This window comes from Myotis lucifugus, unplaced genomic scaffold (genome assembly GCF_000147115.1).
Source record: "Myotis lucifugus unplaced genomic scaffold, Myoluc2.0 scaffold_0, whole genome shotgun sequence".
In the NCBI taxonomy this organism is placed as follows: Eukaryota; Metazoa; Chordata; class Mammalia; order Chiroptera; family Vespertilionidae; genus Myotis; species Myotis lucifugus.
Window position 1 is genome coordinate 28,406,669 of NW_005871048.1, and position 16,518 is coordinate 28,423,186.

Genomic DNA, 16,518 nt, shown 5'->3' on the forward strand with positions numbered 1-16,518 from the left:
TTATTGCACAAACACACAAAGATATTTCACCAGCCCAGATGCTACTAAACACTGGAGAGAATGGCATGACCTAATCAAGACAATTTAAATATACCTCCCTGTCTAAGCTTCTGTTATTTACTGAAAAGTTATAGAGATAATCTGCGATGTTCTGAAGAGCACACAAGACGTTCATTAGTCTCTGAATCTCACTCTATAAAACAAGTGTAGTGATTTTTCCCCCCACTGAACTTGACATGACTCTGGGAAAAACCAAGGATAGAGTTCCAAACTCCCCTAGCTTCTACATGTTTACTCCTGGGTTTTCTGGAAGATTGCTTTTCCACTCTCCATGAAGAGCTCATGTGCTAGTCTCTAATGGAAACAAGGTGACACTTCTTAATCCTGTTGGCTGTTGAAAAGCAATTGCAAAGGGAGTTAGTCCTCTGTAACTGATTATTTCACAACTAGAGGCCCAGTGCATGAAATTCGTGAATGGGTAGGGTCCCTAGTGGCTGCCGGCCGGACAACCCCATGGTGGTCAGTGCATGTCATAGTGAGCAATCCAACTCCTGGTCTTCCAGTTGAACTCCCAAGGAGACACTTTGCATATTAGGCTTTTATATAGAGAGATATGTATTTCTCAAGAGCTGTTTATCCTCAGAAGGAAGCAGCCAAGACTAAATATGTCCTGCATCTAAACAGACACCTGCACTGAACCTCTCTGGATGCTAACTGAAAATTCTCAGATGAAAATTAAAGAATTATTAATTTTCTTCTATATTCCATTTGCAATGAACACTGTATATTTTCGTGATCAAAGGAACATGGTCCATTTCTTTCTTTCTTTAAAATACATATATTTTTTATTTCAGAGAGGAAGGGAGAGGAAGAGAGAGATAGAAACATCAATGATCGGTTGCCTCCTGCATGCCTCACACTGGGGATTGAGCCCACAACCTGGGCATGTGCCCTGACTAGAAATCGAACCATGACCTTCTGGTTCCTAGGTTGATGCTCAACCACTGAGCCATGCTGGCCTGGCCATGATCCATTTCTTATGCTACTCCAAGGACTACTTTTATTTGGGAAAATCTCTTCATAAAAGTTGGCTTTAGTTTCAAAGTTAAAATTCAACATAGAACAACAAGAGATAGATGGAAAGCAAGGACAAAAGAGAGAAAAGAAGGAAGAGATAGAGGGAATAAAGGAAGGAGAGTGGGAAATAAAGAAGGGGGAAATAAGAAACACTATTTTTTGTATAAGAAACATGCTTTCAGTGTGCAAGGCTTCTGGTGGCCACCAAAGAACAATAACTAAAACGTAGAAGAAACTGTCCCCACCTTTGAGTCACTTATTTCCCAGCCATTTAAGGTTAAGTAGGAATGAAAATGATTTTAGCCAACTGCTGATCTTAAATCTGAATATAGGCTATATATTTTTAGCTACAGATTCCATGTTGTAACTCCCTGGAATAGTGAATGATTCAAAAACTGTCAAGACACATCTCGAGACCAGATGGGTGTACAAACGAACATATAGAAGCCATTTACAGAGAGACAGTCAAACAGGACTCTGCAGAACATGATCTCATAGCGTACATACTGAGAAGTGTCGTATCCCAATGCTATGTAAAGTTTGTGTTCCAATGAGAATGCATTTCAGCTTTCAGAAAGGTCCTTCTATGTCTATGAATCTGTCTCCAAAAATGTATTTTCCAGCATTGCCAAGAAGCTCATGGCTGAAACTGCTGGCTACTCTGATTACCTTACCTGGGATTCCCTATAAGTCAAGATGGTCAGTGACCTTTTGACAGAGTAAGTGGGAGAAAGCCCTAGAAGAAAACCTGAAATAAATATTGTATATAAATATAAATTTGATTGGTTTGGGTTTAAAAAAAAACGTTATGCCGAAACCGGTTTGGCTCAGTGGATAGAGCGTTGGCCTGCGGACTGAAGGGTCCCAGGTTCGATTCCGGTCAAGGGCATGTACCTTGGTTGCGGGCACATCCCCAGTGGGAGATGTGCAGGAGGCAGCTGATCGATGTTTCTCTCTCATCGATGTTTCTAACTCTCTATTTCTCTCCCTTCCTCTCTGTAAAAAAAAAAAAATCAATAAAAAAAACGTTATAACATAATATAGCTAGGAGTGATATACAAAATGTTTAATGAGCCTGGCACAGGCACTGACCCATCGGAATGGCTGCAGGTTTAGCACTGGAGTAGGATTCTGAAGGGTCCCTGACTGGCCCAGCATTAGCCTTTATGTTGCTGGAGGTCTGGGATGCTTCTAGCTTAAGTGGCTAGGAGGCTGGGACATAGGCAAGGTTTAAACAGTAGCTATTTTAATATTTTAACAACTGATAGGGTCCTACCAGTACCTACCAGCTGAGTATCAGGCCTGGTGATTCTCCCATGAATTGTTACACAAATTTGAATATAGCTTGGACTAAACAGTTTTTAAAAGTTGTGATCTAGCCCTAGCCCGTTTGGCTCAGTGCATAGAGCGTCCACCCATGGACTGAAGGGTCCCGAGTTTGCTTCTGGTCAAGGGCACGTAACTCAATTGTAGGCTTGATCACCGAGGGGTGCGTGTGAGAGGCAACCGATTGATGTGTCTCTCTCACATTGATGGTTCTCTCTCTGTCTCCCCCGCTCCCTTCCACTCTCTCTTAAAACTAATGGAAAAATATCCTGGGGTGAGGATTAATAACAACAACAAAAAAGTTGTAACCTATAAGTATTAACATACATCTACTTAGAAATGAAAAACACAACTCATTCTTAAAAATATGAAGATTATTAGATTACTGGATCAAGGAATTAAGAAAAATATTAAACGTAGTGCCTCATGAATTTCTTGGGGACCACATAGAGACATGTGGTTATAGGATGGATCCCAAGGATATTCACAACAAACTGATGTCTCACTGATGAAGTTTCCTGGTAGTTTGACAATAGCTGTCCTTGTCCAAACTTATATCAATGAACAAGAAAATGGAGAAAAGAGGTATAGTGGACATCTGTTACTTTGGCCTGGCTAGCACTGTTGTCATCTCCCCTCCCTCTCTCGACCCCCCGGCCACACGCACATTGGTAAAAGAACCCTTTCCTCTGGTGGGGATTCCATTCCACTTGGGTTTTTTTTAATATATATATTTTGTTGATTTTTTACAGAGAGGAAGGGAAGGGGATAGAGAGTTAGAAACATGGATGAGAGAGAAACATCCATCAGCTGCCTCCTGCACACCCCCTACTGGGGATGTGCCCGCAACCAAGGTACATGCCCTTGACCAGAATCGAACCCGGGACCTTTCAGTCCGCAGGCCGATGCTCTATCCACTGAGCCAAACCGGTTACGGCATCCATTCCACTTGGTTTTGTGTGATAAACTCAACTCCTTCTACCACTGGAGTCTGCTCCTGACTCAGGCTTTGCCAGAGTACCTGTCAAGTGATTGGTTTCTGGACAGTGTGATCCAAGGTGAATGTGATGTAAGTCCTGCAGAGAACTGTTCTGTTGGGGGAATAAGCTCTTTCCCTGCTGGGGCAAGTAAGCTTGTAGGAGGTGAGTCTTACACTGCTGGTGGCCACGATGCTCGAGAAGATGGTTAAGCAATAAAAATAACAGTAGACATATTTAGAATGATTTTTTTTACCTTAGTTTTGCACTTGTATCTGTCATGCTTTAAAAAGTACTTCACACAGTTCTTAAATGCTCAGATGTATTAGAAGTTTGGTAGCTTAACCTTGAATATTCAGAAAGTGATTAAGAAAGTCCTGATAATATTTCAAGTGATCAAGATTCCCTTTTTTGTAAAACTGCATCACATAATAACTATTAAAAATCAGAATATTATAGAAATATACCTTTCATTCATCAATCTCAGAGCACCTATGAAATAATAATAAGCTGGATAAAAAAATGAGGCAGTAATCTCTGACCAAAATATCATAGCCAAACATATATACATAACTTACTTTTTGGTCCCAGGTGTTGACAAAGGCAGTAAAAGACATACAAAGGCCACTAAAAAGAAAGGAAGGAAGGAAGGAAGGAAGGAAGGAAGGAAGGAAGGAAGGAAGGAAGGAAGGAAGGGTAAGTCTTTCTGGAATAGTCTTTGAAGATCTAACTACTATAGAGCCATATTCCATAGAAATGCCCGAGTTAAAGACATGAGGCAGTTTCTATATTAAATGAACCCCAATAAACCCTGGAGAAATCATATTTTTCAAGTGCTCCTTTAAGGATTGATTGAGCCCTGTTCCCAGGAATGACCAGTGTGCCATATACCAGGCAAAGGTGATACAAACAGTCATTGCTTCGATAGAGCCACATAGATGGAATTAAACTCATTAAATATGAGGTTGAAATATTTTTAGTTTTTACTTATACTTAGCTTGTATTAAGTTCCTAAAAGAAAGAGACCATAATGATTTCTTTTATGTCTCCCTACAATATACAGTTTAATGCTAAACAGTCCTCCTTTAATAATTAACCTCCGTAAGAGCTCAACAGACTTTTTCCTGTGTATGTGGTTTGATAGGTTATACTGGCTCCCATTTTAATCTTAAGGCTTACATTTACTTAATTACTGCTGACTGGTTCCCTTCACATTTCAGGTTTCCAGCCTCCGCTGAATCCCACCGGTCACTTTCTAAGCAGTCCGTTTCTTGATCAGCTTCCAAACCACCATCACTTAGATTTACTTTCTGCTTAGAAACCGCTCCATATTTTTTTACTATTTTTACTTCAAGCTGTCAACTCATTCAACAAATATCCTTGCTTGCTGATTTTGAGAGAAAAGAGAGGCAAACTCCAACTTTCCATATACATGTTTTAGCTCCAGAAGAGTGTTTGCATGTTTATCCTTCCCTCTCTCCCTAGCCTCAGAGGAAAAAAATCCCTGGCCCTCCCTCCGATAAGCCGCCGGTCACATCTATTCCCCCTGCCCTGCTCATGATCTGCCATGGCAATGAGCTTTCCCTCCAGTTGTCAGTTTCCCCTTCTTTGTCTTTTTTTTCCCCCACAAGCAACGAAAACAAAACAAGAAACCAACCAGCCTTCCTTCCTAAGTGATTATTTCTCTCTGCATTCTCCATTATACTTCTTGAGTAAAAATAACTGTTTTTTGTGTGCGATACTGGACAACTGCTTTACATTCATCATGCCATTTAATTAAATCACGCCATAATCCTACATAGTATTCATCCCTATTTCACAGACGCAGCAGAATTGAGTAAGTATCCATGACTCAGCTGAAGTCCACCGGAGAGTAGGCTGGTAGAGTTAGGATCATGCTCTATACCAGTAGTTCCCAACCTAGGCCCTAGATCAGCTGCATCAGCCACCTCTGGGAACTTGTTAGAAATGCAAATTCTCAGATCCCACCCAGATCTACTGTAACAGAAACTCTGGGTGTGGAGCCTAACCATCTGTGTTTTAACAAGCCCTTCACGTGACTGATGCACACTACCGTTGGGGAACCAGTGCACTAGACCACATCGCTCCTCAGGTCTCATTCTATCTGTCTTCTCTGCTACACAGGCAGTTTGGTACTGTTTTCTTTTGAAGCTTTCTTTTCTAATAGCAACTCCAAACTGCCCAGCACCGGTTCTCTATCATAATTATCTCTTTCACTGGCTCTCCCACTATACCTAGTTACTAAAACATTGATTGGTAGTTTTGTCTCCCAAATCTCACTGATGCTCCAACCTCAGTGCTTACTCCCTGGAACCCTGCTCTTGTTGACTTAAGGTGTCAGTGCCCAGCCATCCACCTGCGCCAGGCATATCTAAGTGAAGTTGCTCTCTCACATTCTACATTCCCACATTTAGCTGGCTAACCTAGTTTCACTAATTTATCTCTACAGCAATCCTCAAACCTGCCATTATTGTCTGTTCCCAGGCACAGTGCCAGACCATTGTAGGCTGGACTATAACAACAGCCTACCTGCCTGGAACTGCTCTTCTTTCCAATACCCTCCCAAATGCTTCCAGTTATCCTTCCAAAGAGTAGGTCTGAGCATGCCATTCCCATTTAATATTTAAAAAAATTTAAAACTAGCAATATTTTAAAAAGCAAAGCAAATCAGAATAAAACAAACAAAACCCCCAACTCCGATGGCTTCCCGTTGCTTAGAAGCTGAAGTTTAATATCCCATCCTGACCTGGTAACATGGCACTGAAGCCAACCCCCTCCTGTCTCCTCTCCCACCACTGCCTCTAACTGCAAAACCTTTCTTGCTCCCCTCTACCCTTTTGCTTAATCTAGGCAAAATGTATCGCTTTCTCTTTTTGTAGCCCAGGCCTGAAATACCCATCCCTAACCATATGCTCATCACTTATTTAATAAACATTAAAGGTGTCACAAACGCATGGGCAGGCAAAATGAAGGAATCAAGTCTACCAGGTGTAGTAAGGTCACAGGTCCCACCTAAAGGGGGCAGCATCTACGCAGGACTTGAAAATTGTTGCCAAGCTAGTATAGCTGGCAGAAATTCAGGGCTTCTCAATATTAAAAGTTTGTAGCAAATATAAGAAAATAAAATCTAAAAACTGGTCTGTGTACCACCCTGTGTCTAAAACAATGAAATACCACTTTAGGTTGTCAGTGTGAACCTTCATGTCAGTTGCACTAGGTCTTAGGGCTTCACAGGCGACTGGGTGGCTCTGACTGACTGGCTCACTCTTGGAGATCGGCTCAAATGCTAGCACAGACAGGAGTAAATAAGCCCTCCACTCCGTTCTCACAGCACTTTGTTTACAGGGCACCTGCCATCGTTTATGCTCATTGCTAAGGGCTTGCTTTTCTGAATCACCAGATCCTGAAGGAGTAGGGCTGTCGGCCTCCTCCTGGTGCTGGCCCCACCCGCTCACTGTACTAACAGCAGATGCTTAATTATATCTATAGAGAGGAGTCTGCATATCAACTTGGTCCCAAACTTTAAAGTTACTTTGTACTTTTTCCCTTCCTAACTCGATATTATGCTCCGGTTAGGCACCCTGCTGTAAAATATGCTCTCACTAAAGAAATCGTCTCCTTTGCAAACCTAAATATGCTTTGAGTCATATTTTAGTTGTGTGACATAATCTCCTAATATGTTTGTCTACACATGTTCCTTGCAAGATGGTGGTCAAAATAAGGACAGTGAAGAGATATCTTTGGAGAATTCAAGAAATTATGTTAGTCCAGAACAGAAAATAAGGAAAATGTGTTCATTTGTTCCATTTGTTCATTTCAGGGTGCAACTTTTTCCCAGTTAACAAAAGCACTAAAAAAGTCAGCTTTAATTTTTGCCATGGTTCTTTAATTTCTAGTTGTGCTATCCAAGCATGCTCACCAAACTACCTTATTGCCAGACTTAGAGGATGTCAATCATTTTTCAGTGAACCAAAGCGCTCTCATTTCACTAAGCACCAGACCTATGAGGGGGCTGCCTGAACACTGCTATCTGTGTCACTCCTCATTTGATCTGATTTCTGGACACAGCCACGGTCCAGTTATGAGCACAGGCCCTCCATGGCTGCCATCTGCAAAGTTTGTAAACATTAATTCTGTTGAACAAAAATATGTTTTTGTAGTCACTTAGGTGTTCTCATAACAAAGGAGGGTAAATATGTCTTCCCTATCTGTATAACCAGCAGGCTAGAAGCCCAGCCCTATTTCCAGTGTTAGAGATTTAACCCCCATCATTTTACTCTACCACTCTGCGTGATGTTATTATGTGCACGCATTCACCTGTGTGTGGACACTTGCTTCCTTTACACCGAAACTCTATGCCATGTGTTCATTAGCGTACATGTATGTCATCAGTAATCAAAACGTAAGGCTTACCTGCAGACTGTTGAAAATGACAAAGAGGACCAACATCCAGAAGTGTCTGTAAGCCATGTGCAGGCCTCCCCAAAGCCATGTCACGGAAATCAGGGCAAAGAGATATAAAACCAGTGGAATTTCTAGAAATCATTAAAAAAAGAAAAAGAAATTCTGAGCTTCAGAATACTGCAGTCACACATATACACAAAATTATTTTTGCGTCCTTTCTTGTGATGCTCTCTCAGCCTAAGCACCCATTTTGAAATAACAACCTTGGAAATCCCATTCTTGCGCCAGAGAAGAGAAGGCACATTGCTGAGTCCACATTCTTCCTGTTTTGCTGGTCGGTAGGGGGATGGGGAAGAATGAAAACTGTTCCTCTCCTAGACTACCACCTGCTGGACTCTTCTGGAAGCTACACGAACAACCGGAGATGAAATCACTTTTAGCTCCCAGGTAAATTTTAAAAGATCGCTCCACTAGAAAATGGCAGGCAGGCATCAGTGTGCCCTTGAAATGAGTGTAGTCCAACTCGACATTTTAAAACAAAAATGACATACAAACATGTTTGTGTGTATGGAAAGGTATTTTTTTTTTTCTGACTGAGAAGACCCCGAACTTTCTAGCCAGGGTTAAGAGCAGAGATGCGGTGACGGGATCCACTCCTGTCAGCATTATGCTTATCCCACCCATCACTCTCCGGTGCACTTTTTCAATATTTTTCAGAACAGATTTCTTCAGGACTGATGGACTTGATTATCCGTCCCACTTGTTTTTGATATTTGGGCTTTAGAATAATAACTTTAAAGAAGAGATTTTAATATTTAAATGACAAGCTATATAAGCCTTGGACAGTGAATCAGGTTTTAGCAGCTGCAAATAAACACATTTTCAAGTTGTTTAAAAGACTTCACTCTGGACCACACCACGACAGACCTGAAAGTCCATATATACCCCCCATCACCATTAACACCTAAAATCCACATGTACTGGAGAAGTTAGAACAGCTAAATACAACTGTAGCAACTTCTAGATTTTATTTTGAGACAATATCAAAATTACAGAACAGTTGCAAGTATAGGACAACACAGAGGTTTTTTTCCAAATCATTTGAAAGTCGCCAACCTGATCCTTCATCATCACCCTCTGTCATACTTTAATGTGTACTTTCTACAAAAACATTCTCCAACATAAACACAATGCAACTATCAAATCAGGAAATTAACATTGGTACGTTACCACCATCCCCAGATCCTATTCAATATCTGCCAATTATTCCAGTAGCTCCCTTTGTAGAAGGACCCAGCTGACAGGTTTCTGTAGTCCCTCCTTTAACCTCAAATAGTTCCTCAGTGTGTCTCTGGCTTTCGTGACTCGGACACTTCGGAAGATTACAGCCAGTTTTTCATAGATAGTGTCCTTGAGTTTGAGTTTGCCTAATGTTTTCTTGTGATTCATTTGTAAACTTTGGCAGAAATCATAGAAGTGATGCTGGGTTCTTTCTTTAGCATTCTATTGGGTGGCACAAGAATTCGATTTGTGACATTACTTAGGATGCTCATTTTGGTCACTTGATTAAAATCGTGGCTGTAAGTATTCTCCACTGTAAAGTTAATCTACTTTCCTTCGTAATGAATGAATATCTGTTTGGTGTTACTTTTGTGCAGATAAAGGTGCTATGCAATAAACCTGGCAGGCTCAGGGGGGTTGGGGCACATGGCAGGCCTGATGAGCCCAGTGGCCCAGAGCAACCACACGGAATGGTCAGTTAACAAACTCCTCACTGTGCAGGCCATGATGAGTAGTCACGTCCTAAGCCCATAGCTTCCTTTGCAAAGGTCAGTCTTTACCTTAAGTGACTTCTGTCCATTGTTCTTATGCATCTTGTAGGATGACATACCTTTGAAATGTCTGAGTAATGTTTTTTTCTTGACCTCTCTATGGTACAATCACAGGCCGACAAACACAAGACCACCAGAGCATGAGACCACAGAACCCCTCATGGTTATCCGGTTGCTCAAATACCACCTCTATGTGCTGTAAATGTTAAATGTTAACTATCCTGCACCCACTAATGTAAAAGAAGTATTGTTTTTTTCATTTTGCTTTTCATCCCATCCCAGAGATCTTCCTGCTTTGCTTCCTCCCATCTCCTTAATCTACCACCAATGGTAAATTGGTGTCTCTTATGTTTTCTCCTTTGATTCATTCTAAATGCATACAAGGAAATGCAAAACTGCCATTTTCAGGAGCATATTCTCAATCCTTTGAGATCTTGCTTCCAATCATGTCCTTAAAATTTTGGCTCAAATAAATTCTTATAAAACTTTTCTATAGGCTGAACATTCTTTCATCCACACTTTGAACCTAGGTAAATATCCTTTCCCGTATCAAATGTTTGGTTTATTAATTAATTCATTTTTATAATATGGACGCACAGATTCTCAATTTTTAAATGGGTTATTATCCACTATTGTCATTTACTTTGATGCTTAAATTGTTCTAAGTTTTTTAGTGGGAGCCCCTTCAGAATAGCTTCTGTGCCTTTAGTTACGTCTTCATCATTCTGTGAGCACTTTCTCATCTTGTTTTTTGTTTTTGTTTGTTTTGTGTGTTTTTTTGTTAATCCTCAACCAAGGACATTTTTCCATTGATTTTCAGGGAGAGTGGAAGAGAGAGGGAAAGACAGAGAGAAATACCCCTGTGAGAGAAGCACATCGATTGGCTGCCTCCTGCATGAGCCCTGACCAGGGCCCAGGTTGGGGAGGAGCCTGCAACCAAGGTACGTGCCCTTGACCAGAATCAAACCCAGGACCCTTTGGTCCACAAGCTGACATTCTATCCACTGAGCAAAACTGGCCAGGGCCACTTTCTCATCTTGTACTTTCCCTGCCTCAGTCCTGGTTTCTTTTAGGTAAGAATTTAGAAACCACAATCTGGGGCTAAGTATGCTCATTGCTATTGGGGTGTTGTTGCTATTAAGCCCTTTTAGTAGATAGAACCTGAGAATATATGTATGCACACATATGCATACACACACATATAAGTATTTATATCTATATGTATTTCTTTATCTATCTCTTTGCATTGAAAGTTAGTTCACACCAATACTTCCCATTCCAATCTAACACCACTGGGTTAATTCTAATTTTCTCCCTTTCCATTTTTGTAACCTCCTTCTTTGTTGTTAAGAAATCGACTTCTCATTATTCGTAATATATTTACCTATTTGATCAACTACCCTACTTGATTGTAGCCAAGTTCCCATTGAGGTAAACCCTTCCCTTGCACTGATGGCCCCCCAAACTCACACAGGTTCTGACACCCCATGCTAGCCTGCACCCCTATAGTGATTGAGGTTTGACATGCCACGCTTGAACACCTTCCTGTGGATGCATACCTTCCTCTGTACCAACTAATGGCTTTATGATAGAATTGTTTGGGAAGGGAAGGGAAAGGAAAAAAGAAGAGAAAGGAAGGAAAGAGAAAGGGGAGGGGAAGAGGTAGAAGGTAACTGAGAATTTTTTTTTTTTAGAACATATACCCTTCATAGAAATATATAAAATTGTCTGAGTTATTATTATAACTGTAGAGTGTATAGACGGATAATGCCTTTGTCATTAATGCCTTATAGTAGTACAGGAGACTATATTAGGATTTACTTAATTTTTATAAAACTTAATTTTTGCTTTATAAAGTCATACATTTCATAAGGGGCCAGAGGCTCATTTTTACTTTTAACAAGATATCACCAATATTTAGGAAACTGCCTACGCTATGCTCATGAAAATTTTCCGAGGTTAGGTATTAAGTCTGGCAATTGCCTTCTTTGCTCTCACTGTGTAAGTACAACATTTTATTTATGGCCCTGTGCAGAGTCCAAAAGGACATGCATATTTTGCATGAACAACTAGGCACCAAATTTTCAAAAACTGGCCTGCATATTCTCCTAAGTGCCCAGAGCCAAACAAGTGCTGTGTGCTGCCAAAGCTCAGCAGGGGAGCCGGGAGTGGACCAGGCTCACTAGAAACACCCAGGTGTTTCTGGAACTCTGATGAAAAGTGTGGGGGCTTGGCACCCCAGATTAGAAACTCTGCAAAGAAGAAAGCCAGTCAGGAATAACTCAGTACGTTGAACAATAGTCCCCAGGCCGGTTTTCGGCAGTTCAACAGCAAATAAGACAGGATTTCAAATGGAAGAAACATATCCAGAGGTACTTTCAGATTTTGTGAGCCTGAAGTTTATAAAACGTGGGGAAGCTTCTTTAAAATACATACATTAAAAAGCATAATTAGATATTTCTTTAAAGGGGCCCCTGCAAGGAAGAGGCCCTGAAACCTAAACTTCATCCGCTTTAAGGTTGATCTATCTGAGGAGGCACCTTTTACCCTCTGTGGGGCCGAGAGGCACACTGACCAAAAGGAGAAGGGTGTTTGGAATGGCTGATGGTGGTGAAGGTGAGAGGGAGCATGATTTTTAACAGCTACCATGAATTCCATTTGGCAAACTGAAAGGTAATGTTCCATTTTATATAAATAATTTTACTTTTATATTTTCTAAACTGACATTTCAGATCTGGTGAACTACTTTTCGGTTGTCCATATAGGTCAATGCTTACCAAAGCAGGCATTTATAATTGGCAGCGTTGGAAGCATGTTTAAAGATGAATTAGTTGACAAACAAAATCATTTTAATGTGCTCAATAAAAGGAAGCCCTAAAAACACAGCAGGCCCAGGAATAAGGGTATCTATATGAAAGACTATGTTATCCAGGATATGTAAAGCACTCCTACAATTCGACAACAGAACACAAACAACCCAATCTGAAAATGGGCAAAGGATTTGCACAGAAATTTCTTCCAAGAAGAAGACATACAGTGGCCAATGAACACATGAAAAGGTGATCATCATCACTAGTCATTAGGGCCAAGAAAATCAAAACTACAATGAGATAGCTACTAGGGTGGCTATTGCCAAAAAAACTAGAAATTTACAAATGTTGGCAAAAATGTGGAGCAATTAGACCCCTTGTGTGTTGTTGGGTGGTTATGTAAAATAGTACTGCTGCTGTGGAAAACTGGTGATTCTTCAAAATGTTCAACATAAAATTACCATCTAATCTGGCAATTACACTTCTAGATATATACTCAAAACAACTGAAAGCAGGGATTCGAACAGAGACTTGAATACCAATGTTCATGGCAGCATTATTGACAGTAGCCAAAAGGTAAAAACAACCCAGTATGCATCACGGAAAGTGGGATATTTATAGAACAATGGAATATTACTCCGCCTTAAAAAAGAATAAAATCCTGACATATGCTGCAACATGGATGAACCTTGAAGACATCTGTTAAGTAAAATAAGCCAGACACAAAAGGTCAAATATTGTATGATCCCACTTATATGAGGTGCCAGAAAGTAGAACAGAGGTCAGCAGGGGCTGTGCTGGGGATTGGGAGTTATTGCTTAATGGGTAGAGTTTGTTTGGGATGATAAAAATGTTCTGAAAATGGATAGAAATGATGGTTGCACAGCATTGTGAATGTACTTAGTGCCACTGAATGGTGCACTTAAAAATGGTTAAAATGATAAATTCTGTTATGTATATTTTACTACAATTAAAAAACACAAAAGACTATGGCCCAAAAGGCATACCTATCAAGATTAAGTTGAGAAAAAAGAATCAAATCCGCAAAGTATTTACCAAGGACTCACTAATGTGAAATTACTTAAATTAGCAAGGAGTCGCTACTGTGAAAAACAAAGCAGTTTGAAAAGTTTTTAGTGAAAGAAATTACTTGTGGAAAGAAAAAAAACTACAAGTGGATGTGTCATTTAGTACTTACTCTCATTAAGAAAGTCTACTTATGGTAGTTTGTAAAGTCCACTGAGAATACATAAAATCTCTTTATATTTTTAGTAGAAAATATGATTCCAATGATTTTAATTGCTATTTTTAAAGGAAATATGGCACTGTATTATCTCTTTTCTTTGTAATTGCAGCCTTGGTGTTTATTGCTGCATACCAGTGACAACAACAATGGCTTTATTATGGAAATCACACCTTATTTACATGAGGCTGAAATTTATTCTGTGTTTACAATCTTCTAAAGTACTTGTTTTCATTTTACCTCCCCGACCTTCTGATTCTAACAATTTGGATGTGCCACTCAAACAAACTCAGCAAAGTAAAACAAGGACACACATCTGTGAAATAATGTGGATTTAAGATATTTAGGGTCTATTTATAACAATAGGCATGCATTATTTTAAATTAGAAGAAAAGGTAATTGAATAAGAAAAGATTACCAAATGTTTTATTTTTAAAATATGGCTCAAAATTAAGATACTTAGAGGCAAAGAAGTTTCATTGATCTGACCCATTTCTTGGAAAGAAAATATTGTGTTCTTACGCTTTCTTAACACTAATCCCACATGGAGTTACCCACCAGTGTTCTCAGAAAGTAAACCTAAAGTCATAGAAGAAGACAACGGGGCACATATTTCACAGAACTGCTGAATCTGCATTAACATACCCTGGGAACAGAGAACAAACTTATGGATTGATCTGCAAATTGTTCAAAGAAACACTCCATACTTCATTTACCTATTTACCTCATTCTTAAGTTTTGGTCACTAGACCTATCTTTGGTTCCAATTTTAGAATTTTTTTTCTCCTCAGTACTTCAAACACATTCCCCAAAGAGCTCTTAAAACACTCTTGGAGAAGGGAACCCACTCTAACTCCTGTGGCTCCTGTCTCGAGATACAGTTGCAAATGTCTGTTGCAGCAGGCTAGACTTTGTAGGTCTCAACTGTCCATTACACGCCAGCTTCTTCATTTGATTTAGCCATCCTTACTAAGTTCATAATCTCTAGAGTCACCTTCTTCCTTTAAAAAAATTTAAAATTGTTTTATTATCTTTTTATTTTTCAATTATAGTTGGTGTTCAATATTATATTAGTTTCAGGTGTACAGTAGCATAGAAGAGTCATCTTTCAATGAGTACTTTAACTGAATTTAGTAATCTTCCTCTGCCTTCTAAAACTGAGTTAATCCAAAACTGAATTTAGTAATCTTCCTCTGCCTTCTAAGTCCTCGTGCCACGAGCGGGGTAGGGGGTTGGGGACCACACACAGAAAGCAGTCAGCACAGAGCCTAGAACAAAGCACATGCTTACCAAGCCTCACCTTGCCATCATCTTCGTTCTCATCAGCATCATGACTTTAGTCAAGTTAGGAAAATAGTGCATGGCTACGGATAGCTTCTCTTGCATTTGAAGTGCCAAAATATCACACAATAAAGGAACATGTTTAACTTTTTTTTGTACCTAAATTTCCCAAACTTACTTGGTTTTAGAACCTTCTGTTCACCTGATGTAATCTGAAGATCACACTGGGAGGAGGGGTTGCTTTCAGTGTACAGACTCCATCACATCCAGATTGTCACTGAGAAGTTCCTGACAAACCTATTTCACATGGACCTATCAGTGTCTTCTATTCCCCTCTCTCTCCCTTTGATATTTTCTTTTCTCATCTCTTCTCATCTCTTCTATTCTATATTCTATATTCTATATTCTATATTCTATATTCTATTCCATCCCGTCCCATTTCATCCCACTTTAAAAAGCTAGCAAGGAGGCTCATCATTATGTTGTGACCTACAATTTGTAAATCTCAGCTCTAGAAGGTAATTTAAATAGGATATTGTAGGCTATCTTAGACATCAGGTTGGTACAGTAAACAACCCATCACCTTCTTACATGTACTGACCCTAATCCTAATATAGGAAGGAGATTTTGAATGATCTGTACAGGTGAGGATCAGAGGCACAAAAGAGAGTCAATATTGGCCTACAGTATCTTTTCCAGGAGAAAAGAGGAAGAACATGAGCAAGTTCTCAAAGGAGTCTCAAAGTCTGCTGAAAATTTAAATAGCAGTACTTTGTCAACAGCTGACTTAGGGGTCGCCTGAATGCTAAAGGACAGTCCAGTTGTCAGGCCTACTTTAAGTGTGATTTGTTGGGATTGAAAATAAATGGTACAAGCCTAGAATTATGGTCTTGCCTTGCAAAAGTATATATAATTTTCAATTTTCAGGCTATAATTTTGAATCTAAGGAGAATAATCAAGTTAGATGAGACATACCCACAGGGACCTTGCACGAACTATTATTAGAATAATTCCATTTGAGCCATGTACTTCAAAGATGCCAGATGCCATCCTGCTGGGGGTGGGGTGTATGTGTGGCGCGGTCAAATATGTCTGTGATTCTTAAGTAAAAGGTTAAATAGTCTGATTTCTTCTTGTGAGGAAAAATGTCTTGGAACTATGGGAAGAAAAATTATTAATTGGGTTCACAGCCAACATAGTAATTTTCTACACATTTAATAAATGTTTCATAAAATGACATTATGGCAAAAGTTTTTAGAAGATAGGAGCTCTAAAACATACAGGAAGTCAGCCAACTAATGATGGAAGACTGGTTTAACCTACTTTTTCTAACTACATTACCAGTTAGTTACTCAGCCATTAAAGAGTTCAAAACACTCATCCCTAGGCATGCCCAGGCACCTAGCAGCAGCTCCCAACACACTTAGCCTTTTGTAATACAATGAAAGTGTACAATGCATCTTTCAGCCTGCCTACATCTATATTTTGCATCTTACTAGATGCCTCATTATTTTTGAGAATTAGGTTACTGTGTTTTTGGCCATGAA

General features: G+C 39.7%; 1 protein-coding gene across 1 annotated transcript in view; it reads right to left on the minus strand.

The window, feature by feature from the left end:
• ADGRV1 (adhesion G protein-coupled receptor V1) overlaps positions 1 to 16,518 on the minus strand; it is a 424,156-nt gene that overhangs the window by 44,799 nt on the left and 362,839 nt on the right. The window contains 1 exon segment of the mRNA XM_023749230.1: positions 7,815 to 7,936. Within this exon segment, the coding sequence (XP_023604998.1) occupies positions 7,815 to 7,936 (122 nt within the window).